The sequence below is a fragment of the Taeniopygia guttata genome, chromosome 20 (assembly GCF_048771995.1).
Source record: "Taeniopygia guttata chromosome 20, bTaeGut7.mat, whole genome shotgun sequence".
NCBI lineage: Eukaryota > Metazoa > Chordata > Aves > Passeriformes > Estrildidae > Taeniopygia > Taeniopygia guttata.
This window is the reverse complement of record NC_133045.1, coordinates 713,223-736,446: the sequence shown is the minus strand read 5'-3', so window position 1 is coordinate 736,446 and position 23,224 is coordinate 713,223. Positions and strand designations below refer to the sequence as shown.

At 47.2% G+C, this 23,224-nt stretch overlaps 2 protein-coding genes and 1 long non-coding RNA gene across 34 annotated transcripts in view; 2 read left to right on the top strand and 1 right to left on the bottom strand.

The window, feature by feature from the left end:
* NDRG3 (NDRG family member 3) overlaps positions 1 to 6,495 on the top strand; it is a 59,243-nt gene extending 52,748 nt beyond the window's left edge. For 4 of the 10 annotated variants that reach the window (XM_030288998.4, XM_072917041.1, XM_030288996.4 and 1 more), the window contains 6 exons: positions 408 to 459; positions 1,784 to 1,831; positions 2,472 to 2,507; positions 2,598 to 2,649; positions 4,467 to 4,505; positions 5,007 to 6,495. In XM_030288998.4, the coding sequence (XP_030144858.1) occupies positions 408 to 459; positions 1,784 to 1,831; positions 2,472 to 2,507; positions 2,598 to 2,649; positions 4,467 to 4,505; positions 5,007 to 5,185 (406 nt within the window). In that variant the 3' untranslated portion in view covers positions 5,186 to 6,495. Of the gene's footprint in view, positions 1 to 407; positions 460 to 1,783; positions 1,832 to 2,471; positions 2,650 to 4,466; positions 4,506 to 5,006 lie in introns of all 10 variants that reach the window. The other 6 variants (XM_072917043.1, XM_030288999.4, XM_012570168.5 and 3 more) reach the window with 2 other exon arrangements.
* A 2,351-nt stretch (positions 6,496 to 8,846) lies between these two features.
* Positions 8,847 to 15,287, top strand: LOC140680360 (uncharacterized). The gene is made up of 2 exons (XR_012051559.1): positions 8,847 to 12,165; positions 13,082 to 15,287. It is a non-coding gene; the product is annotated as an uncharacterized lncRNA (long non-coding RNA).
* Positions 15,288 to 16,424: 1,137 nt separating this feature from the next.
* PHF20 (PHD finger protein 20) overlaps positions 16,425 to 23,224 on the bottom strand; it is a 73,075-nt gene continuing 66,275 nt past the window's right edge. For 22 of the 23 annotated variants that reach the window (XM_072917020.1, XM_072917022.1, XM_072917038.1 and 19 more), the window contains 3 exons: positions 22,493 to 22,892; positions 20,567 to 20,750; positions 16,425 to 19,049 (listed from right to left, as the gene is read on the bottom strand). In XM_072917020.1, coding sequence (XP_072773121.1) covers positions 18,907 to 19,049; positions 20,567 to 20,750; positions 22,493 to 22,892 — 727 coding nt within the window. In that variant the 3' untranslated portion in view covers positions 16,425 to 18,906. Of the gene's footprint in view, positions 19,050 to 20,566; positions 20,751 to 22,492; positions 22,893 to 23,224 lie in introns of those variants that run through there. The other variant, XR_012051558.1, reaches the window with a different exon arrangement.

The window sequence follows — 23,224 nt, the reverse complement described above, 5'->3', positions numbered from 1 at the left end:
GAAAAGATGTTGTTGCTTCTCAGCAAGAGCTGCACCAAGCGCAAGCACTGGGAAGACTGTCCAAGACAGTCCCAGTCTGTGGTACAGGACTGTCAGCTGCAATGGGGCAGAGGTGTCTGGGAATCCTCTCATTAAGAACACATTGAATTTCTCCAGAAGGCAGGGTCAGAGGCACATGTGTGCAACAGCAGTACCAGTTGGTGTGCATGAAGAGGACAGTCTGGGTGCATCTGCAAGCCCTGGAGAATGATTTGGTACAATACAATGCCAAGGTGATGGCAGGCAGGGATTTTGCTGAGCCTTTTTATCTTAACCTTTCCATGAGGGTGTTGGTTCACAGAGCTCAACCTTCTCAGAAACTCCTTTGATGCACTTGGAGTAACACTTCTGTTTTGGCTTTTGACCAGGTGCCCGGCCTTGCTTGTTGTTGGTGACAACTCACCTGCTGTGGAAGCAGTGGTATGTATCCATGAACTCTTTCCTCCTCTTTTCTCTTGTGATATTAGTCCTACAAGTCACTTAGCAACCCTGCAGTGCTTTCACCTTGCTCAGACTTAGTTACAGACAGTGGCTCTTTGTCCCAAGCTCTTTTTCAGTCCTCCAGCTACTCATGGGAGAGCCTAGACTCAGAGGCCCTGAATGGCCCTCAGGGCAACTCCAAGATGATGAGGATGGCAGAATCTGAATGATCACCCTACTCAACAGATGAGGCAAAGGATCCTGTTCAGGACCATGCATCCTTCCCTGAGCTCTGCCAGGCTGCTGCCTGCTATTTGGTTCAAGTCATGAATTGCTGCTGTTTTGCTGTTACACTGGGGCTACCTGGGGATTAAAAATAAGTGACTGTGACTCCAGTTCTTGTGGTGGGGAGTCAGGTAGAGCTCTCCTAGAGTAATGCATCATCAGGAAGGCAGCACTTAGGAGCTTGTCCTCTGCAGACACCCATAACCCACTTCCCTCCCAGTACAGCTATAAATGGGGCATGGCACAGGGTAGTGTGGTTGTGGTGGATGTTGCTTCCCCCTGTCAGCCAGGGATTGTGAGGAGATCAGGGGGTTGTGAACAAAAGCAGCTGTCTAAAATTTTGGAAGAGTATAGGAGTCTCCTGAAGCAGTAACTTGAACCTAGGAGCCATGCATGGAGAACATTTTCTGGCCATGGCCTGTTGATTTGGTCTGTTTGATCTGGAAGTCTGAAATTAAGTCTGCAAATTTTGATTTTTCTAGGATACTATCCTTGAAGATTCCCATTGCTTACTGGCCATAGTACAGTACAGGATAGGGTCTTCTGCATATTAGTGTGCCTGTCTGGCTGCCCAGGTTCCCTTGCCCAGAATAACCTCCCCTGCTGAAGTTGCTTTTCCTATAGAGACCCTGCCTGTTCCCCTTTTGCAGCAGTTTTAGAGAGAAGAGGTGGTCGTGGCCTCCTTGTCTGGCCAGGGGACTTATGCTGCATTGCACAGAAGTCTCCTTCCCTCCCAGTCTTGCTGTCAGAGCACAGATATTCCAGGGTTTTATAGTGCATCCCAAAACTAGGGGATGATTTCAGCTGAAGTCATGACCTGTCATCACAAGGTCCCTTAGATGGAACACCTGCCATTCCTCCTGGATCTTTTATTCATTGTTCACTTCCTACATGATCTTTTCTTGCTTGGTCCTTCCTGGGTCCAGAGAAGCTACCGTTGCTGAAGACAGCCACTGCTTCTGGTGGAGCTACTCCACATTTTACATCTGAGTCTTTGAGTTTTCTGTGTGACACCATGTCCCTCTCTCTTTTTTTCTAGGTTGAATGCAATTCACGTCTTGACCCAACCAAAACTACCCTTCTGAAGGCAAGTGCCACTCCAGAATCATTCTGGCCAGCATAAAGACACTATTTTTGCTCAGCTCTACTTAGATTTTTGCTTTACATACATTTGGCTTTCACAAGTTTTTGGACAGTTATTCAGGGCTGTGCTCTCTCCTCCATGGAGCCAGGGCTTGAGAGGGAAGAATTTGTCAGGGAGTCCCCCAGTCCCTGCTTTATGGCTACCTTCAATTGGCAGGGAAGACCCATGAAAATTAGCAGAGATGCCCTGCCTTCACCCTGCTCTCTGCAGCAACAACATCCTTTTTCCTAGCTTTGTACCGGTCCTTTCCACCCTCACCTGTGGCCCCGCAAGGTGCCAGACAGCGGCTGTATGGAAGTGCAAAGTGACAGGTTTGGGCAGAGTGGCCGAGGGAGAGGTGGCTGGGAAGGTTCTGGAGTGTGGTCTGAGATCACTTGGTTACATAGCTTCCAAGGTGCAGGGTTCCCTCAGCAGCAGGTCCCTGAAGGTGTATCACCTTGGCCTTGCTCTGGTTATAGAGGTGAGGTGGTGGAAACTGCAGTGTGGTGCTCTCGCTCTGGTGGGTGGGTGGTGCTGGCTTAGTTTGGGGTTGTCCTCCTGGGCAGGAAGTACAGCTCACACTACCTTTTGTTTCCTGCTGCAGATGGCTGACTGCGGGGGCTTACCCCAGGTGGTTCAGGTGAGACACACCTTGACTCTCCCATGGCATTTGAGTGGTACAGAGCCCTTTGTTCTGTTTGCACTAAAGCCACCCTCTCTGTTTCCACAGCCTGGCAAACTGACTGAAGCCTTCAAGTACTTTGTGCAGGGAATGGGCTACAGTAAGTGGCAAACACGATTTTGTGGTTTGGAGCAGGGTTTTGTGAAGGGAGCTCAAGCTTTCTGGTCCATCTGAGCCCAATGGCATCTGTGTTCCTACCCCTGAGCTAGTGTGGTTGCCAGGAGATCCATCCATGCTGGAAAATCAACTAGTGTGCTGACACACCTTAGCAAGCTAGTGTTGTTCCCTGACATGTGTTGGTGACTCCTTTCTGGTTGCTGGTGTTAGTAAAACCTTTTAAGTCTGTCTTTGTGCCAATCCAGAAAAATGTCTTCCCAAGAACAACAAATCTGTGCATACGTTCTCCAAAGGGGAAGGAGGTGGCAGTGCAGCCCCATGACTAGTCTGGGTATGAGAGCTCCCCGCTTTCTCCTCAGATGTTCATTTTTCTCTCAGACTCACCAGTGTTAAGAAATACTCCACAGCAAATCCCTCTAATGGCAGAACAGGTTCCTTGGTGACTTCTGAGGCACCCAGGGAGCCCAGAGAGAGCTGTGCTTTGCACTAGTGCATATCCTGCCCTATGGCTTCCTCTCCATGCTTGGAGGCAGAAGACATTGCCACCTGAGTGTGTCAGACTAACAGCTGCTCAGCTCCCTGCCCTTGGTGTTCCTGAGGAATTGGAGGAGAAGGGCTTCTTTATTTCTTTATCTCCAAGAAGGGCTTTACTACTAAAAAACATCAGGAGAAGGGCTTCTCAGTGCACTACAGCAGCTCTTTCTTGCCTACTGGGGTCAGGAGTTCCCTTTTGTGGATGATGAGCCTTCAAAAGTTGGACTTAGGGAAGGGGTTGGTTTGTGTCACTGGCTGACCACTCAGCATGGCCACCATGAGAGCTGGGACACGTGCAGTGGTCTCCTCACAGTTTTGCCAGATCATGGTCAGGGCTTAGAACCTGTCCTTTTCCTGAGGGCTCTGCAGGTAACATAAACATGTAGGACAGTCATATTCTCCAATGTTGGCCAAAGGAACCTGATCCTGCAGAGGAAGATGCTGTCTGAGGAGGTTCCCTCAGCCTCACTAAGAGTGTTTCAATGTTCATGTCTCTTGTGTTCCTGGAGTTAGTAAAGGCAGCAAGTGCTGTTGTCAGTGCAAGGGGGAGCAGCACTTTGGCATCACTTTTGGATCAGCTGTCTTGTCAATAGGACATGCAGCACTGGAGAAGGACAAGCCAATTTTCTCCTTCCAGAATTAGTAGCTGGTCCCAGAATAGTTTTCCTAGCTTTCATGGAAAAGACTGTGGGACACTGTGGAGTGTGGTCAGTTCTGTTGGGGAGAACAAGGTAGAAGCAAAACACAGCTGGGCACTGCTAGAAATAGAGAAACCAGTTCTCCAACTGCTGATCTTGTGCCTTCTGTACACGGGCTAACGCAGCTGGATGTACTTCTGCTGACACTGCAGGTGGAAGGTACCAGCCTTGAAGGAGACTTGCAGCAGGAGTCTGATGTTGTCATCTCAAAGACATGAATTTCTGTCCTGTATCTGGAGTTACACAGTATACTCCAGGGAAACCATATTTCTGTTGAGCAGGTGTGAGGTGTGTAGTGGGGAGTTACCACCAGGTACAGTGGGATTTCCAGCTAAGGGCATTGAAGAGATCTGGCCCTGATGGGTTTTCAGGTGAGCTTGGCATTTCCCTGAGATGCTTATTAGCAGCTATTCTTACAAATCCTGGGAGCTTTCAGTGCAGTGTACGAGCTGGGAATGGAAGGAAAGGTAGCCAGAGGTCCCAGGAGTAGTGCAGCTACTAGTCACACACCACAACTAATGGGCTCTTTCCTGTATTCATCCCTTTCCTTGTCTCGTGTTGTTTCCAGTCCCTTATGTGCAGCTCAGCCACCTAAGCACTGAGTCAGGTACCTCCAACTGTGCATCCACCTTGGCCCCGGTCTGTGTGCTGAGTGGAATTGTTCTCCGGGTGCTTTGCTCTGTCTCAGCATGTCCTGCTGTGGGTAGGCTGATCATTGTACCATGTGTGCTATGGGTTTCCACCTTTCATTTGTATTTTGTTGATTGTTGCATGACTTCAGCTCTGTGGTTTTCTAGAGTGATGAGACTAACTTTCAAAAGGTCCTCCATGCCACAGCTGCCTTGGTTTGCACAGACACTGGCCGTGGCTGCACTTGCAGAGGATTGGTTACACTGCTGGCATTTTCTCACCTTGGACCTTTTGAAATTGGGCCTTAAACATCTTGCTTTAGACATGCAGAGACTTAATTTTGAGAGTGAAGAGCGAGTTTTCTTCCAAAGGGTACAGCTCTTTCTGTGCTTACCCAGTGACACATACCTGAGTGACTGTAGTCTTGGCTCCAGGAGCTGCCTCCTTGTCTGAGTCCCACGTTTGTTCTCTCTTGCAGTGCCAGCAGCCAGCATGACCCGGTTGATGCGTTCCCGTAGCCACTCCTCCTCCAGTGTGGGCTCTGGTGAGAGCAGCCGCAGCCGGTCTCATGCCAGCACCCACGGGGAAGGTAGTGCTGGAACCCCAGAAGGAATTGACCTCCAGGCTGCACCTCAAACCATGGAAGTATCGTGTTAGGCAGGAGCCCTTCTTCTGGATTCAGACAGCTCCATTCACCCCACTGAACCCACTCAGAATTTAGCATTTCATCCAGCGTGGCATTAACTGTTCTCTCTAACCTGTGCATGCCCATCCGAGCAGCCACCTCCTTGGTAGTCTGTACTTGACATTACTTTGATCATTTCTGTATCCCCTTGGCATCAGTCTCTTTAAAACTCGTTGACATTCCATAGTCTTAATAAGTCCCATTACTGTACGTGCTGATGCCATCTCCTGTTTGTGCTGTGTATCAATCCAGATGACAGCCGTTGTCTTCCCTCTTCATTTAAATATAATTTCTGTGGTTTTGTGAGGTTTAGAATTGCTTTCTAGTTGTGCTTCTGCTAAAGGACTCTTGTGATGCAGTTGGTATGTCATTGGTGGGACATGGGAAAGTAAGACCACGAGGATGTGGCATTCCAGGCACTGGAGCAGGAAATGCAGTGTGGAGCTGTACCTGGGACACAGAACCCACTGGAAGATCTGTGTGTCCCCAGGGCTGTTTCATGTGCCATGCAGCCTGAGAATAACAAATGGTCGGGAATACTGTCTTGGTCTTACCTGTGTATGTGTGTTAAGAAGGAGCAGAGTGATTTTTTACCTGAGCCTCCTGAAAAAGCAAAGCAATTAACCAGTAAATGACACTAACAAGGTGCACTATTAACCCAGTACAAGGGATTAAACTCCAGCAGCCCTGGCTCTAGACCTCTTCTGCAACCCTCTGCTGACCCAGCAGAAGGGCGAGATGCGGTGACACATGGTCGCTGTTCTCCCCTGGCACAGGTGCATCTTTAATATTGGACAGGTTGTGAAATGGGAAGCACTGCCTCTTGCCGGGTGGAGATCCCAGAATCTCGTGCACTGCCATCTCTGTGTCCCACTGCCACTGCCCCAGGCAGGATCTGCACAGGATGCAGTTATATGGGGGCAGGGAACACCATTAAGTGTGTCAGCCAGCAATCACACATTTTACTGTCTTTGTGCAATTCACAACTGTGCTACCTTTTTACACCTGGCTGGGTCACCAAGGGTGGACAGCAGATGCCTGCTGCTAGGGTCTGGTGTTAATGGGAGAAAAGGGATGAGTGTCAGGCTGCTGCAAGTCTCAATTGATAAGCAAAACCTCATTTCCTCACTGCTGAGCATCCCTGACCCAATGGGAGCTAACTCCTTCCAGGGTCATGCTCACGTTCTGCTCCATTTCAGGTAGGGAATGGGACCGGGAGGCTCTGCCTGAGGGGGACTTTGTACCAGTTATTGAATAAAGCTATAACTGAGTTTCATTGTTATGCTGTGTGCTCTTGGTGTTTCTCATGGCATGACCTGCACCCCTGGGGGTTTGGCAGTCTTGAGTGTCTCCTGCTGTGTACAGCGAACTTGTCCCTAGGGCAGGGAGAGGACTGGGCACCTCTGCACCAGAATAAAGTGTTTGGCGGCCCTGTGGCCCCTGGCAGAAGGCTGTCCAAGGGCATTGGAGAGCTGGCCTCTGCCAAAATGCAACTAGAAACATCCAGAATGGAAACAACACAGGTTTGCAACAGTACAGGCTACAGGGCTGCTTCCGGCTGTTGCTGCTCCCCAGTCTGTGCTGAGCCTGTGCTGTGGGGCCTCAAAAGAGCAAAGCACCATCAGGTTCCTGCAGCTTTGGGTTACACAGTGAAGTGACAAGATGCAGCCCGCAAAAAGAAACAGGGCACAATCACACCCTGTGAGGAGATTCTGCCAGGTGCCGTCACTGTGCATGTGGCTGGTGGCACCAATGCCCCAGCCATTCTCTGTCACCTACATTGTTCTGAAGGTGCTCATGGCATGGGGCTGGCAGAGGGGTGCTTGCAGCCACAAGGCCCATGGGGAGAAAGGTTGCTGCTGCTTCTGTAGAATGGTTGAATCTCTGTAGTGTTTAAGAGTGCATCAGTCAGTGGGGCTGAGGAGGACAGGATCCCGGAGCAGCCCAACCAAACGCCCTTTGCCCTGTGCCTGCCAGGCTGCTATTCCCTGTTGGTGCTGTGGCAAGTGCTCTGCCAGTGACTTGTTACCACATCCACCAGCTGTATAATGGGTGGCTTTACATCTCACCCTGGCTCACCTTCCCCAGCCTGCACAACTTGGTGGACCACTAGTCTGGTAATGCCCTGCCAGTCCCCCAGCACCCTGAGCAGTGTGTGGGGAGATGTCCCATGCCCTGAAAGGAGAGAGGGGGAAAAGGTGGCAGCTGGTCGCTCCCCTGCCCAGGTGCGCCCAGGTTGAGGGGCAGGGCTGTACCCTGTTGATGCTGTTGGCTCCCTGCCCAGAGTTCAGCGAGGACCTCTGCTACCCTGTCTGCGAGCCCTGCCCGTGGAAGGGCCAAGGGAAGCCCCGGCCCCCGCAGTACTCACTGTCCTCAGGAAGGCATCACTCCACTGGGACAAGATTGAGAGGTGAAGGGACAGGGGCTGGGCCTCCCCCCACCTGACCCTCAGGGGGCTGTGGGCTGCCTGCTGACTGCCCTTTCTACTCTCAAGCAGCTCCCTCCTGTTCACATCCCCACCGGACTCTAATCAGCCACGGCCTGAGGGAAGCCATCAGCTCTTACCTGATTCTATCAGAGACTGACACCCTCGAGTCAGACCCCACAGGAAAGGTCATAGATGAGTAATGTAATAGCTCTCACAGTTAAGAGGTAGATATTATGTGGAGGTATAGTGATGTCACTGTATATGTCCTCCCATATACCTCTTTCCCCTCCCCCTTTGTTCTTGTTTGACAGCAAAACCAGTGAGAGACTCCAAGTCGGAAATACCATTTATTAGGAAAAGAAAACAAAACCAAAGCAACAAAATACATGCAATAATTCAAAAGAAAAGCCACGGACAGAGTCAGAATACAACCTGACACGCTTTTGGTCAGGGTGTTGATAACAGTCCAAATTGAATGGCTGCAGTCCTCCTGGAGTGGCAGATGTGGTTCTGTCAGAGCAGTGATCCTGTAGAAGGGTCTTCTTCTGAAGGTCCAGTCAAAAGACTCTGGGAGGGCTGAGTCTAGTGTTCCAAAAAGTCAGATTATATCCAGTTAGGCATGCTTGGCTCCTCCCTCTGGGCAGAGCATCTCACAGTGGGATGCTTTAATTTTATCAGTTACACAGTGACATTCAATAGACCAGTAACAGCAGATGTCTCCCCGGAAGTGAGGATTGGTTTGTGGAAGAGATAAAGAAAGCTGCCCACTTAACAGAAGACAACTGCCACACCTCTAATAGGTGGCAAATGGAATACATACTGCCTTGCAATCTAGGACACCCATAATAGCCTTGGTAGTCAGGACATTTGAGAGGGCCAGTTTGTGACCAGGAGGCGTGGCATAACAACACCTGATCTCCTGTCAAAATATAAGAAAGTAATCTCCACCAATGGATGGCAAAGATGGACTTGACTGACAAAACGTTGGGAGGGGCTAAGGGTATGATGTCGATGAGCAACTAGCTGGCTGCTAGACATGGAGACTCTGGTCACTGAAATTTTTCTTTATTCAGTTGCTTTTGTAATTTTTGTAAAGGTTTAATAAAGCTTTTAAAATTTTTAAAGTAAGGGTCCTTTCTGACATGGTGAAGAACAGCTCAGGTCAGGGTCCCCACTGGACCACAGCTCTGTGGTGGACATGCATCCCCCAGCTCAGCCTTCCACTTTCAGTCACAGACTCTTGCTCATGCTGGTGCCCACTGACCAGAACTTAGGACAGCCAAGACCGATGCGGAGCCAGGCAGGCAGCAATGCTGGAGGAGGCAGCAGCCTGTGGGCCTATCTTTCCCTCACTGGACATTTTGGGACAGGATTCATGAGCACCCTGAGCCTCACCCAACACCCAAGGTGGGAGGAGGCAGAGGCTTCACAGAGAAAGAGCCATGTGTGCCCCACAGGCTGCAATGGGCCCCCTGGCATCTGTACTCCCACAGCAGCAGAGAGGGGATAGAAATGTTCAACAAACCAAATCCCGGCCCAGGTGGAGGAACAGCCCAAGCCTATCAGACCTCCTAAGTTCAAGCACAACTGTTTTAGGGAAGTGAGTGTCTGTGCAGGCCTGTGAGCAGCAGCTGTGGACCATCAAAGTGCTTTCACCCCCATAACTCACCACTCTGCTTGCTGGGACCAGCAGCCAGGGGGGAACTAGCCTTCAACTGTGCCCGAAGCAGCTGATTTTTAAACCTTTTGACACACAGATTGTAAATTCAATAAAACAGGATCCTGATGGACATACAGCAATAACCATCCATTATAAATTAAAAGGCACCTTGTTCACAGCTGAGGTGAGCCTGTTGTGACTTGTCCATGGGGCCAATTTCACTGCCACAACCTGGGGGGATTTGCTCCTGGCATGGCCCTTGGCCCCAGCTGGAGTGAGCAGGCAGCAGTGCTGGCCCTCAGCCAGCTCTCTTCAGGCAAATTAATGAGCCCAATAGGTTTAAATGTGTAATTTAACATACACAACTGCTGCTCTAGGAACAATGGAGAAAGAAATGGGTCCATGCCAGGAATAGATTATTCAAAGAAGAAGAATGCAAATACTCAGGTACAGCCCCGATCCCAGCTCCGCTGCAGGGCTGAGGGGCCTGAACAGCAGCAGAAAGGCCTCAGAACAGCTGCTCTTCTGAGCCTCTACTTTCAACAAGCCTCTTATCAGCAAAGCTGGAGCTTCCTCTGTGGCTAGAGGTGGTGCAGAAGCAATTTTGCTGCTTGGCACAATCCCTCCCTTCCCTCTCTGCACTCTGAGGCCAGTGCAGCAAGACCTGCCCCTAACCCAAAAGCTGCAGATGTCCTGCTTGGACATGCTCCAATTCCTTCTTCATTTTCCTATCTGATAAGCTCAGTCTTGCAACCTACCATAATTTTCTCGTTTCCTTCTTCACCCAGAGCTTTACAGACCTGCTCAGCCCCAGCCTCTAGCCCAGGTGGCCTCAGCACAGAACAGGCTGGGGTTTGTCCCAGGCCTTGTCCTGCTGTTGTCACACTTGGGGCCCCAAGATAACTCAGAGGAGTGTTGCATAATTTATTTTTGCTATTGATCCACGTTGTGTGAACCAATGTGGCTCAACCTCCATCACCAATCTCCACCCAGGCTGTTGGATACATTTACACAAAGGACCACAGTCAAGAGCCTGCCATTTGTAACCTGAAGCCAGGTAAAATGGGACAGATGTAGCCGTAAAGGCTTTTCAAATCCTTCCCCATTGCCAGCAGCCTCTGAGCCCTCCAATTTCCCTGTCCCAAAAATCTCGTTGTCCTGGGCACATGCCACTCATGCTAGGAAATGTCTTCCCAGGGCACTGCCAGGCCCATTCCCTATCTCTTATGGCTGAATGCTGCAGCCTCTGAACACCACGGACACAAAGCAGATTTTGACAGCTGAAGCACAGAGTGAGTCCAACAGCTCCCAAGAGTAGCAGTGCTCTGCCAGCCAGATGAGAGCAGAGCAAGAATGCTGACCATGGGGCTAATCTCCTAGGCGGGGCAGGACAGGGATGCTGAAGGCTCTGAAGTGACAGAACAAGCCCCAGCAAGACCCGCAAGTGCCAGGGCAGGGGAGGACCCACCAGCTACCCCAGCCACTCCAGTGTGGGCAGCTGTGAAGACACAGCAGGTCTTCCCCAGTGGTGTTCCAAGCGCCCAGGACCCTCACAGGGGAGAGGAGCTTCCCAGCTGCTCCCCAGCATTCAGGGTACCTTGCAATTGTGACCTCCCCAAGAGTCGTGTCACCACTTCCTCTGGAGTGACAAGTGCTTTGTCTCACAAACTTGTCCCTGGAGATGAGAGTAACCCAAATTCTCCTTAATAGATCCCTTGGGGTGGATTAGAGTGAAACGATACTGAAATGCTCAATGTGTATAAATACATGTACACAGGGTTTATTTTTGAACAATTTGATTGCAAAGGAAAGCAGGTATTTAGTAGTTTTGATTATTATTATCTATAGTAATATAACAATATGAAAGCATTGCAAAATTGTCACCAAAACTGCAGGAATAAAATAAACTCTCCAATACCATCTTTCAAGTGTTAGAGAATCAGGCATTACTTTATTCCAGGCAAGATGTGCATTAGAAATCATTCCAACTCACCTCATTATTTGCCAGACTTTTCACATATTTATACATTCAAAACCCAAAGAAATTCTCATTCATTGGGTTCTACATTATACAAGTCTCAGTACTCGATCTCTCCTATTGGATCCCTTCACCTTTGATGCTAATTTAGTCCTCATTCTTTTGTTCACTTATCAATCTTTTTCCAGATCAGAAGACTCCAACCTAACAAGGGCATATTTGTTAATGTCGGTTTATCTTCTTCGTATCTTCTTGCTACTTCCAACTTGTAGATGTTGATTTTTGTTGATTGAAGCCTATCAGGCCTGAGTGAAATTCAAACCCTCGGTGAGTAGTCTTTGGAAGAGAAACCTCAGTTCCATCCCCCTGACCCCCCCCTTTCTTTGGCAAAGGCAAACAAACACATGATTGACAGTCTCAGATTCAGTCAAAGAGAGAAAAGGAGAGTTTCTAACCAGGCAGAAGCCTAGGAAAGAGTTGGAGAAGAATGTAAATAATCTGTTATCTCCTTGTTTTTCACATTGTTTATAGTTAAGTTCTATCACTGTGCGTCAAGCACTCTGCACCAATGGTGTGGTTGTTTTCACTTCAGGACCAATGGAATTGGCCTGGACAAAGCTCTGTATAAAGAGCGATGCATTATAAAATAAATCGGAATTTCACTCGCCCAGCCTTTGACTCAGTCTCTTCATTCCTGTCCTGCCTCAACAGTGTCATCTGGTGACCCCGACTGCTATTGCAGCCTACCCTGAGGAGCAGGGTTTGGCGACCTTATGTGGAATTGCCAGTCTCGGTTTCAGACCCTCACCTGGCGTCTTCCTCTGGCGCGATTCCACGCCAACAGCCTGGAGGCTGTGCTCGGACACCTTTGCCTTCTTAAAGAAAGGTAACGCTGAGGCCGCATGCATTCCGGAGAAGGCTTGGTCCTGTTTGGAGTGCGGGCCGGCTCTTAGAGGCCAGAACTGCACGGGATGGGTTTTCCCTGAAATAGCGGACTGTCGGACTCTTGAAGTTGACATCTGCTAGGGGAAGGTTTCCTAATAATGGGAAACCAGCCATCTGCAGTGGAGCGGGCGGTCTTGACTGCCTGGCAAGCATGCACCCGTCTTGTGGGGGCATGGCTCTCTAATGAAGACCTGGTCAGATTCCTAAGTTGGGCCCGGGACCAGGGATTTTCTGCGAATCCTATGTCCCCCTTTGATCGCAAGATTCGACTTGGGACACTATCTCACGACGCAGATGTGCAAAGGGGACATTATAACGTCCGAACTGGCTCCAGTCTGGGTAGGCATCGACATAGCCTTGGACACAGGCAGCGATTCCGACCGGAACATTTCGGGATTCCGGACACAGACCGTGGCACAGCCCGTGCGGCGGCTGGCTGTGCAGGCGCACTCTGCCCTGAACGCGGTGTCGGTGACACCATCCGCCCTTCAGGAGGCAGCCAGGGTGCCTTTGCCGCAGCTATCAACTTCAGCACACCCGGCGTTGCATGGACTGCACGGGGCGGCCCCGGACTGGCGGGAGCCACCACCGCCCGTGGCCCCGCAGCCCCCCACTTTCCAAACTGCATTTGCGGGGGGGGCCGGCGCTGCCCGCGGCACGTCACGGAGGGGGGGTTGCCTCCCTCCCGACTCCTTCGGTGATGGAGCCTGAGCAGACGCCACTGCAGCCTTTGGTCCATCCCCTGGCACGCCCACCGCCACCCACGGGGGTATTGTTTGCGCCGGCGGGACAGGCTTTGACTCCTGGTCCACCCCTCTGCGTGCTGTGCGGACTGACTGATTTTGTTTTCTTTACAGCGCCGGCGACGGACGTGCAGCAGAACGTCAGGGGCGGGACCCCCATGTTGTTTTCCGCCCACCCTGCCATGGGACTCACGCCCGCGCCGGGGGCGGTGACTGCTTTCCACGCCACGCCTGCCATAGCGCCGCCCCTGCCAGCAGCAGGGTTCACTGTCCCGCCCACCGCTGCTCCAGCAGCAGCCTCGCCTCCATCCACCCCGGGAGAAACCGCTGCGGTCCAGCCGCGGTGCCGCCCGCTGCGGCTCTGGTACCCGTGCTGCCTGCCGCGTTCAAGCCGCTAGCGCCAGGAGCGCCGCCGCCAATCCTGGGACCGGCAGTGTCGCTGCCGATGACGCCGGAGACGTGGCCGCGCCGCCCGCGCCGCTTGCGGTGAGGGGGTGGTGCCCACAGGGAGCCGCCGCGCCCCCTGAAGCTGGCTCATCAGCAGCGACTCCGCCCTGCGATCCAGCGACCGAGAGCCTCGTGCTGGACAATGAATCCAGCCTGTTTGTTTCAGAGCCTGAATCCAGCCCGTCCCTCCCTTCGCTTCCTCCAGACCGCACCGAGCTCTGTCCCTCTGACACAGAGGCAGCGGGAGGGAGCATCGGCTTGGTCCGCAGCAGCATTGCGGCTGCCGGTCCCGGGGTTGAGGTGGAGGGGAATGGGGCCGCAGATCAGGGAGCTGTGCAGCGATCGGTTGTATTCCGCGGCAGCGCAGACACTCTGGGACAGGGGACCAGTCCCTTGTACTGGGCGGGCTTGGGTAGTGCAGAGAGCCCTGGAGCCCGGCTGGAATTTTATATTCCCGGGGAAACCCCCCTTCTCGCACCCTGCGTGTCCTGCTCCTGTTCGCAGAGCGGGATGCCGAGAAGCTGTGGAAAACCCCATTGCTCGGTGGGGTGGGGGGAGGGCGGAAACCTGGGGGAATTGCCGGGTTTCTCGCAGCCTGTTGGGAGCGTGTACTGAACTATAAGGTTGGGAGAGGTCGCTGATTTATTGGTGGCCATGGGATGTCCCAGGGACCCCAGATTCAGGAAATACCAAAGGGAAGCCGGGGGCCAAGCCGGGCTAATCGTGGCTCAGCAGAGAGCCTGGGTTCCCCGCCACCCTGGCCGGTTTGGGACACTTGGCCCTGCGCACGGGGCCAGGTCCTCCCCGCCTTGCCTAGCATTGCTGGGTCCTAGAGCTCGCCGCTGGCTCCTCAGGGAAAAAAAAAAAAAAGAAAAAAAGGCGGAAAGAGCTAATGAGCTATGTTTTCACTAATAGCTCAAACATAGCTCAAAGTACTGGAAAGCCATGAATCAACCTCAGCCCAAGTGACTGAATTATGGGCTGTGGCCATGGCATTTCAGGGATTTCATGACATTTCAGAGCTTTCTCAAGTGTTTTGAATTTGGTCACTTCTGAATTGGGTCAATGTCACTCAATTGTTTTGAAAGCTTTGAGGATGTAATTTGGACCCGAGTTCAATTTCGATCACTCAAGCTGTCCATTGAGGACATGATTGCAATGGCAAAGCCTTGCATGATTCTTGCAAAAGCAGTTCTGATGAATGCCAACCAAGGCTTCACCTGCTTAACCTTACTGGCTGGGACAAATCCCAGAGGCCTAAAGGCTTTGCAGCTGTGGCAAACAGATGTTAACCATCTTGCCAAATTCAAATTTGGCTGATTTGGGTATTTGTGTTGTTAGTACCTTCTTTTCTGTCATGTCAGGCTCACACCGGGAAATGGGTTTTGACAAGCTGGACTGCCAGTCCTTTGGCAGCCTGACAATAAGTTGTTACTATCCTAGAGGTGGTAACTGATTCTTTGAAAATTTTAAGTTTGAAAGCTCTTCGGCCATTCTGACCCAAAATCCAATGAGGTTTTGAATTATCAACTAATGAACCTTGGAGTCGTGTTTGTCCTCTTCTCTGCAAAGTACCCTGACAACCACCGCCTCCTTCTTTAAACAAAAAGAAGGAAATTTTGCATCTCAAATTCAAAGAGAGAAAAGGAGAGTTTCTAACCAGGCAGAAGCCTGGGAAAGAGTTGGAGAAGAATGTAAATAATCTTTTATCTCCTTGTTTTTCACATTGTGTATAGTTAAGTTCTATCACTGTGCGTCAAGCACTCTGCACCAATGGTGTGGTTGTTTTCACTTCAGGACTAATGGAATTGGTGTGGACGAAGCTCTGTATAGAGTGATGCGTTTTGAAATAAATCGGAGTTTCACTCTCCCAGCCTTCTGACTCAGTCTCTTCATCGCCCTCCTGCCTCAACAGTGTCACATGACTAGTTACTTCAAAAATTGTATAAGTTACATCATTTCCCACAACATAAAACCACAAAAATATCCCCCAAGGACATGTATAAGGGAAAAGAGAAAAAGAAAATGAGGGAGGGATGAGAAGGGCTGGACAATGATCAACAGCAGATCCTGTAATTACAGATGATGTTTTGCTCAAATAACAGTGAGAATATGGTGACTCTACCCACATGAAGGCCCACTGTTGACTGAGAGCTGCCGCCTTCTCTGAGTCTTCATCTACAGAAATCTCATCAGGCAAGTAAATAAATCAGAGGGCACATCAAAACATGACAAGCCACAGCACACATCCCACTGAATTATGATGACACCGTGCAGTGACACACACTGAGGACACATCACTGGCTCAAGTCTCTCCAGGCTTCACAAGCCAGGCTCCAGCAGTGCTGCACACCTTAAAATCCAGTTTCAAAAGAATTTTTTTTTTTTTTTTTTTTTTTTTTGAGAATGAAGTTAGAATGCAAAATTTGCTAGGTCAAGGGAACACATCTGCTTTCCTCCCACTGGGGAAACAGAGAGGGAAGAGATGGAACCTGAACGTACATCAGTGCCCGTCCCTGCCTTCAGGCACCCTGGGCCAAGTACACTGCTGCTCCAGCCCTGCCCAGCTTCCTCCTCTTCCCATGCATTTTCTCTGTGTGGATTGTTCAACTGCATCCAGAGCTCCTTGCTTCACACCATCGCTGATTCTGTGTGTCTTCTGCCTTGAGCTGCTGTGGCTGCCCAACAGGCTGCTCATCCAAATAGAACAAAAAACAGGGTCAGATCACACATACTAGATACTAATATATTACATATATTGGTACTAATATACTACATATATTAGGATTTGGGAACAAAATGTATGAGCTCCTCATACAATATCCAACACACTACTAACAATATTTATATAACAGACCTGGAAAATAGTGATTTCCAGACTTTTGCATCAGTTAAGAGATATATATACCTGACAAACTACAGTACTTGCATTTCAAAGTGATGTGAAGGAAAAAAATCCAAAATTACTTTACTGAGTTATCATTAATTGAAACAAAGACTTTACTAAGAATTTAAACAACAAAAACCTATTTTTTTATTTATTCCAAACACCAAGATACAGAAGTTTCCAAGTTTTCCAAATATTGCTCCAAAACAAAATTCTATGTACAGCCCCCTTGGTTCTAGTAGTGCATCAACAAATACATGTGTACCCACAGTGCAATGTTTGCTCAGTTCATCAAGGCTCCACATTGCATTCACTTACCAGTGATTTAAAGAAACAAAAAAGTGACCTATCAGTCTGAACAGTTGGTCCAGACTAAAAATAACAATTAGGAAACTTGCAAAGAAAGGGACAGAAATGAATTCAGCAGAGCACAATGAAGAATCTTCCCTGAATACGAGAAGTACTACTCTATTTTAAATAAATATTTTCAGTCTTTATCTGCAAGGGCTTCCCCAGCACTAGTGAAGGGACGCAAGTCTCCAGGGTCTGCAACTTGATATACCCATGCGAAATGCCATTTCTGCCAGATCCCCTGTTGGAGCAACAAGCCAGCTCAGGGACAAAGTGCTTGAATGCCCTCAGACTGGAAGCACAACCAAGCTGTTCCCACGCAGCTGTGTCCTGCTTTACGACTGTAACCACAAACACCTTTTCTGGCCTATTTCACCTGAAAATCATCAGCTGCCTGGGAGGCTCCTCTGATGCTGTTCAGGTTGTCTGGTCACCACCACCGCCTCTAGAGCTACATGAACTCAGGTACCTGACAGGAATGAGCCAAGGTATAAGCATTGTTCTCATCTTCAGAGAGCCCAGTGATCCTTAAAAAACAATGTAAACCTTATTCCAATTGTGTTACAGAAAAGAAAAATTGTTTTCCTGCTACACTGAATATGTTGTATTCACTGTATACTAACATAGTACTATAAAACTGTGAGACAAATTATTGCCTCAACCAAATCTTGGCACAAAAGTCTTAGCTACTACCTGGAGCAGCCGAATTGTTTTGTTTTCTGAAGGAAATAAAATATTCACCATGCAGAGACCGTGACTCCTAAAAGAATATTGGATATTTCAAATTTTCGTTAATTTTTTGCAAAATAAAAACATCACCAATATATATATTCCAAATTAGTAATTTGTACAGGTACATGACTTTCCATTACAACTCTGTTTGAATGTTACCTTTTGGTAGTACCACTGCACACAACAAAATAAGGGTAACAAATCCAGCTTTTTAAGGACACCCTCTCACTGCAAAACCAGCTCACTGTATTCCATATGGAACTGAACTCAGCAACGTCTGTGAAGGAAAACTGAAGTTACAGCCATTATTTCAGGAGTGGTGATCTGCAGCTGAAAGACTCTGAACCTCTCAAATGCTCACAATGTTCCAAAGGTTCTGTATAATCTGACTGGACCATCAACAGCCTTGTCACCTATATCACAAATAAAATACAAACTGAAAATTAAAACTTAAGGTATAAAAAGGGACTTTGTGAACATTTAAGAAAATAAGCCACTCACTGTCTGCAAGGAAAGCACCTCATGCATAGATCTTAAGGCTTTATTTACACAAAAACTGATTCCCAAAACCACGCATTCATAGCATGTCTTTACAATGAACACATCCAGAGTTCTGAAAAAAATCTGGATTTCCAAACATAACCGGAATGGCATTTTTTAACAAATGGGTAGAAAAGGTATCACACCCATGACAGATCATGCTGCAGTCTGAACTCAGAGCATGGCTCCAGTCCTTTCCTGGTGGCATTCCATACAATGCAATGAAGGTATCCCTCCAGCAACTTCTGCAGGAGGCACAGGACAGCCAGATTTAAGAACTCAAGTATACACATAAACACCACCTTAATGGGCTTCCCCCATACAAAGTCATGTGACAGTGAGAGGATAAATATGGAAAACAATCATTTATTCTGAAAATAAGTGCAATCCACCTGTGACCTCCTGCTACATTATTTACTGTAACAGAAGTGTGGGTCAGGCCACTGTTACTTGAAAACCTCCACATAACACTTAAGAGTCAAGAGCTGGACATTCATACTTACTAAGTCTGAAACTGTTATAACATCTCCTAATGATTAAATACTGAGTGCTAGTATGCATAAACCAGAAGAAATAAAATATGACATAGTCACTTAAACTATGCAAAGTTATTTACAACCCCTGTCAACCAAACTTTTTTGGCTCTTAGAACTCTGTTCTTCAGTGGCACAATTTTTAGTCAATTTAATGATGAAAAAGTCTACTGTTTTGATAAGCAACTTGTAGGGAGTGAAAATTTGAGTGTAACTTATCAACCAACAGCAACCTCTGGAGACAAGAGTATGGCCTTTTCCACAGCATTATAATTGTCTACTAGACCTGAAATAACCTTTTGCTCTTCTTTGAGCAACACTTCTTCTCAAGTCCCTGAAGTCAATCTGTATCCCATGCAACCAGCATGCTAGTTTAATTTACAGATTCAGATATGCTCCCATCAGACACTCCAGCTTTGCATGCAGTCACAGCCCAGAGCTGTCCAGCCTCATGTGGAGCAGCACAGCGCGATCTGCTGCACTTTGCCCAAGTCTGTTATCAGCTGCTTTATGCAATGTTTGAGCTGGGGGAGTCGAGCCAGTGGTTCTGGGGGTTGTAGCTCTCCTGTGTAATCCAGCCAACTCTCCAGAACTGCAAAGGAAACAAAATCTGTCACTACTGCAGTTCTCTGCAAACAGTTGATCTGAAGTCACGAAACACAAATTCTTTAAATCTTTTGTAAATCTTGAGAAGGCAGTGGGCAATATTTTTAACATTGTTATTTGAGAAATCATAAAACTGAACACCTCACACCAATCTTTGCAAGTAAATTTTCATACATAACCAAATAATTCACATGGGGATGGGGGGAGAAGTTGCTGCTCCTAGGAAAAAGCAGAGAAGGAAAACTCTAGACCAGACTTTGTGAAGCCTCATGCTAAATTTCTTCTGATCCAAGTCAATTTCAGGGCAAAGACACTGTGGTACATGGAGTTTACACCATCAAAGATGGGACTGTTGTAACCAAAGAAATCTGTCATAATACGGAACACAACTGACCAAGACAGAACTGGGTAACAAAAAATGGGGATGAAAAGCAAAAGCATAAATCAGCAGAGTGCTTCACAATGAAAATAAACTCCTTCTTTAAAAACCTTCAGTGGGAAACAAGAAATCCCACTGAGCAGAAGACAAGTCAAGTGACAATGTAACACGCTCACTAGGAAGGTGGTCAGGTTGGACTATGATGAGTTCTGGGGATGTTGACAGTATTGCAGATGGAGACTGAAATCTTGAAGACAGAATACCTCTACCAAAAGCAGCCACTGCCACCAACCAGATCAACAGGCAAATTTTACCCATGCTGCTGCAGAACCAGCAGCATCACTCATTACTGACACATCCCACCTTGGAGTAAGAAAGTTCCTACTCAAAGCAGCAACACACTGCACATACCCCTGCTCAGCAGCAGGTACAAAGAGTCTAACTTTTTGGAACCAGAGCTTCTTTAGGCAATACAGCCCTGACTGATGTTCTTTACCTGAAACAGCCCTTTAGCTGTCCAACTTTTCAGTACCTTACTTACAAAGAGAGGGCTCTTACTTGGGTAAAAGTTGGATTCCCCTGCAAGTAAAGCTGCTGTTATAACCACTACATGACCAGTGGTCAGACTTAACAATGTAAATAAGACCTATCCTGAATCACTTAATGCAACACAAAGGGTTTATAAGTTTTCCATTACTATGAAAATCTTGGAAGAGACAGGAAAGGATAAAAGCCTTGTGCACTGAAGAGGCCACTCAGAATGGGCTAACATAGCCAGCAAGGCCCTGCAGAACAGAGAAATGCAGACACACAACAGTTTTGAAAAATACACAGAAGCGTTTTGGAAAATGACAAAAACTTAATCCCAAAAAGATGCAAAGATCTTCCAGTACAACATCGGATGCAACTATTTAGAAATGACCTAACTAGAACTCGTTCTGTGAAATTCTGCCCTTTGTTTTAAAATCTACCCCCTACATCAGCAGCATGTCTATTCTCTATTTAGAAAATGAGATAATGAAACATTAATCTCTTTGTGGGTCTGAAGAAGTAAAATTCTGGTTAACATGTTTTGAACAGGTAGTTCAGTTAAAAGTTTTTTAAACTAGAATAACACCACTTACCATCTAGCTCCTTCTCAATGAAATCCATTCTGTGTATGACTTCATCTTGCAGAGATTCCACGTGAGCTAAAAGATTGAGCTGCCACTGCAGCTGTGAGTTCACTACTCCTTCTTTGTCTTTTTCCAACAATTTCATTTCAATAGCTTCCTCTGGAGAGACTTTCTTAGAGACAGACTCTCTCACCTAGCAGAAATACACACATTAAATACTTGTTACAGTGAAAAAGAATCGGAGAGCTGAACTGCCTGAGTCCTCCCAGTCCGTGTAATTGCTGAACTCATCACAGGCCAGTGAGTGAGAGAGACACAGACCATATACTAACCTGGTTTGGGAAAGAAGATCTAAATACAAACACATTTTTATGGGTATTTTGCTAAAAACTATTTGTACTTCACAAGCATCCTGCCACTTTTCCTCAGGAAGATCCTGCACTGAATCTGTGCATCTCAGGGAATGCTGAAGCTGTTTTTCACCTGACAATAACCCAACTAAAGAGCAAACAATTTAGGAGTGAAAAGGGATTTTTCCTTAAGGAATCTAACATAATTCTACTACAACTTTTGCTGAACCAACTCCAAACAAGCATTACCACTCCTTACAAAACTTGACTACAACATCAGCAGAGCTTATTCTATTCCACTACTTTTCTCAACCTTCTGCTGAAATATGGCCCTTTAGAAAAACGCTCTTTAAGATTGAAGAACTACAGTATTTGCCTTTCTAGGAAACATTAACACAATCTCAATAGACAGATAGAAAAGTTAAAAGTAGTAAATTACAACTTACATATGGATGAAATAAGAGCTATCCTTAATCTTTAATCTAAAAAAAGCAAGCTCGTTATTTAATGGAGCCATAAAATTGTACAATAGTTTGGGTTGGAAGAGGCCTTTAAAGGTCATCTAGTTCCAACACCTGCCATGGACAGGGACACTTCCACTATCCCAGGCTGCTCCAAGCCCTGTCCAACCTGGCCTTGGACACTTCCAGGAATCAAGGGGCAGCCACAGCTTCTCTGGGTACCCTGTGCCAGGGCCTCACCATCCTCACAGGAAGAATTTCTTCCTAATATCCCATCTAAAATTTAGACTCCTTCATTTTAAGGCTATTCCCTCTTGTCCTGTCCCTCCATCCCTTGTCCCAAGTCCGTTCTCCAGGAGCCCTTTAGGCACTGGAAGGGGACCATTCTCTAGGTAAACACCCACAGCTCCCCTAGCCTGGCTCCCCTAGAGCAGAAGGGCTTCACTCATTTCCCAGAGGGTTTTTAATATTTTTCAGCCTACATTTCATAGGAATTGGTATTAATAGAAGCAAATTTTTCACTGGAGAGCAGAAAGGCTTCTACTAGGCTGACAGAGCTGCCAATGAGAACCAAGCATTGAAAAGCTAAACCTGAAGTGCTCCAGTAGGAAGAAAATACAGGACTGTTCCATGGTGATCAGTCTTAAAAAAAAATCACTTCAGGCTGATACCCATTTTTTTTTTTCAATCTCGAAATACTGCCTGAAGAACCTAACATTATTTTAGCTATTAGAAAGAACATGGAAACAAGATGGACATAATTAGAAGCTGGCCTACCAGTGTGTTTGGTAGTAACATACATGCTTGGCCCGTTTTCTCTGCTAGTGTTTACGTTTCATTTAACACATAAAAGTAAGCAGCAATGAACTACCAGTGGACCATACTGCATGGTCCACACTCTTCAAACAACTTGAGGTCCAGAATCAACTTAGATTTTTTAATTATAATATAAAATGAAGTAGTTGATCACATTTATCATTTTAGTTCTACTGGCAACTTAAATTAAACAGTCTAACAAAAAAATAAACACAAACAGACCAAAAAGTATTAAAAAAGGCTGAGGTTTACAGGTTGCCAGGAAAACATATGCTCTTTGCCAGAGAGGGCTATTTTAATAAAAATACCTTAGAGTAATTGTGTTTAGATTCATTTTCCATCTTGCATATTTCTTGGTCCAGATTCCAGCCAAACTTCTCTGAAAAGGTATCATCCCCATTTTCCCTTATTCTGTTTACTCCATCATCCATGGCTGAACCTCTTGTTTCCACAACCAGCCTCTGCTCTATGGCAGGGTAGTAGGCCCGAGGCTTCTGGTAACAGTGTTCACTCGTAATGTAAGATTCCTCCACAGAAGGAATTGTTGAGGGTTTCTCAACTGTCCCATTCCAAGTTCTGTAACTTGCTGTCTCCTCTTTGCAACAGTTTTCCTCGAAATGAATGATGTGTTTTGTATGGATTTTTTCATCCACTGTGATGTGCTTCCATGGATGACACCAAAGCTTTAAGTCAGGGTGTTCTTTATTTCTGTTCAAACATAAAAAAGTAAACCATCCAATTTAAATGCCAAAGTGACTAAGCAAACTACCCTCTTGCATAAAGAAACTAAGTAATAATTAAGCAAAAACAACAAAGTTTGGATTAAGAAAAAACTTGAAGAGTAAGTTGCAAATAGACACATACAACTTCTCACCAATGTTGGCCCTTCATGGAACACTTTGCTTCAATATTTGCAATTTATTAGGAGCAGAAATTATTTTTAACTGGGCTATTTTTAGTAAAGGTATAGTACACCAACATTGTACATTGTAGTGGTATTCCATAGTGGCCACAGTTCCCTTCATCTGTTCTTAAAAAAA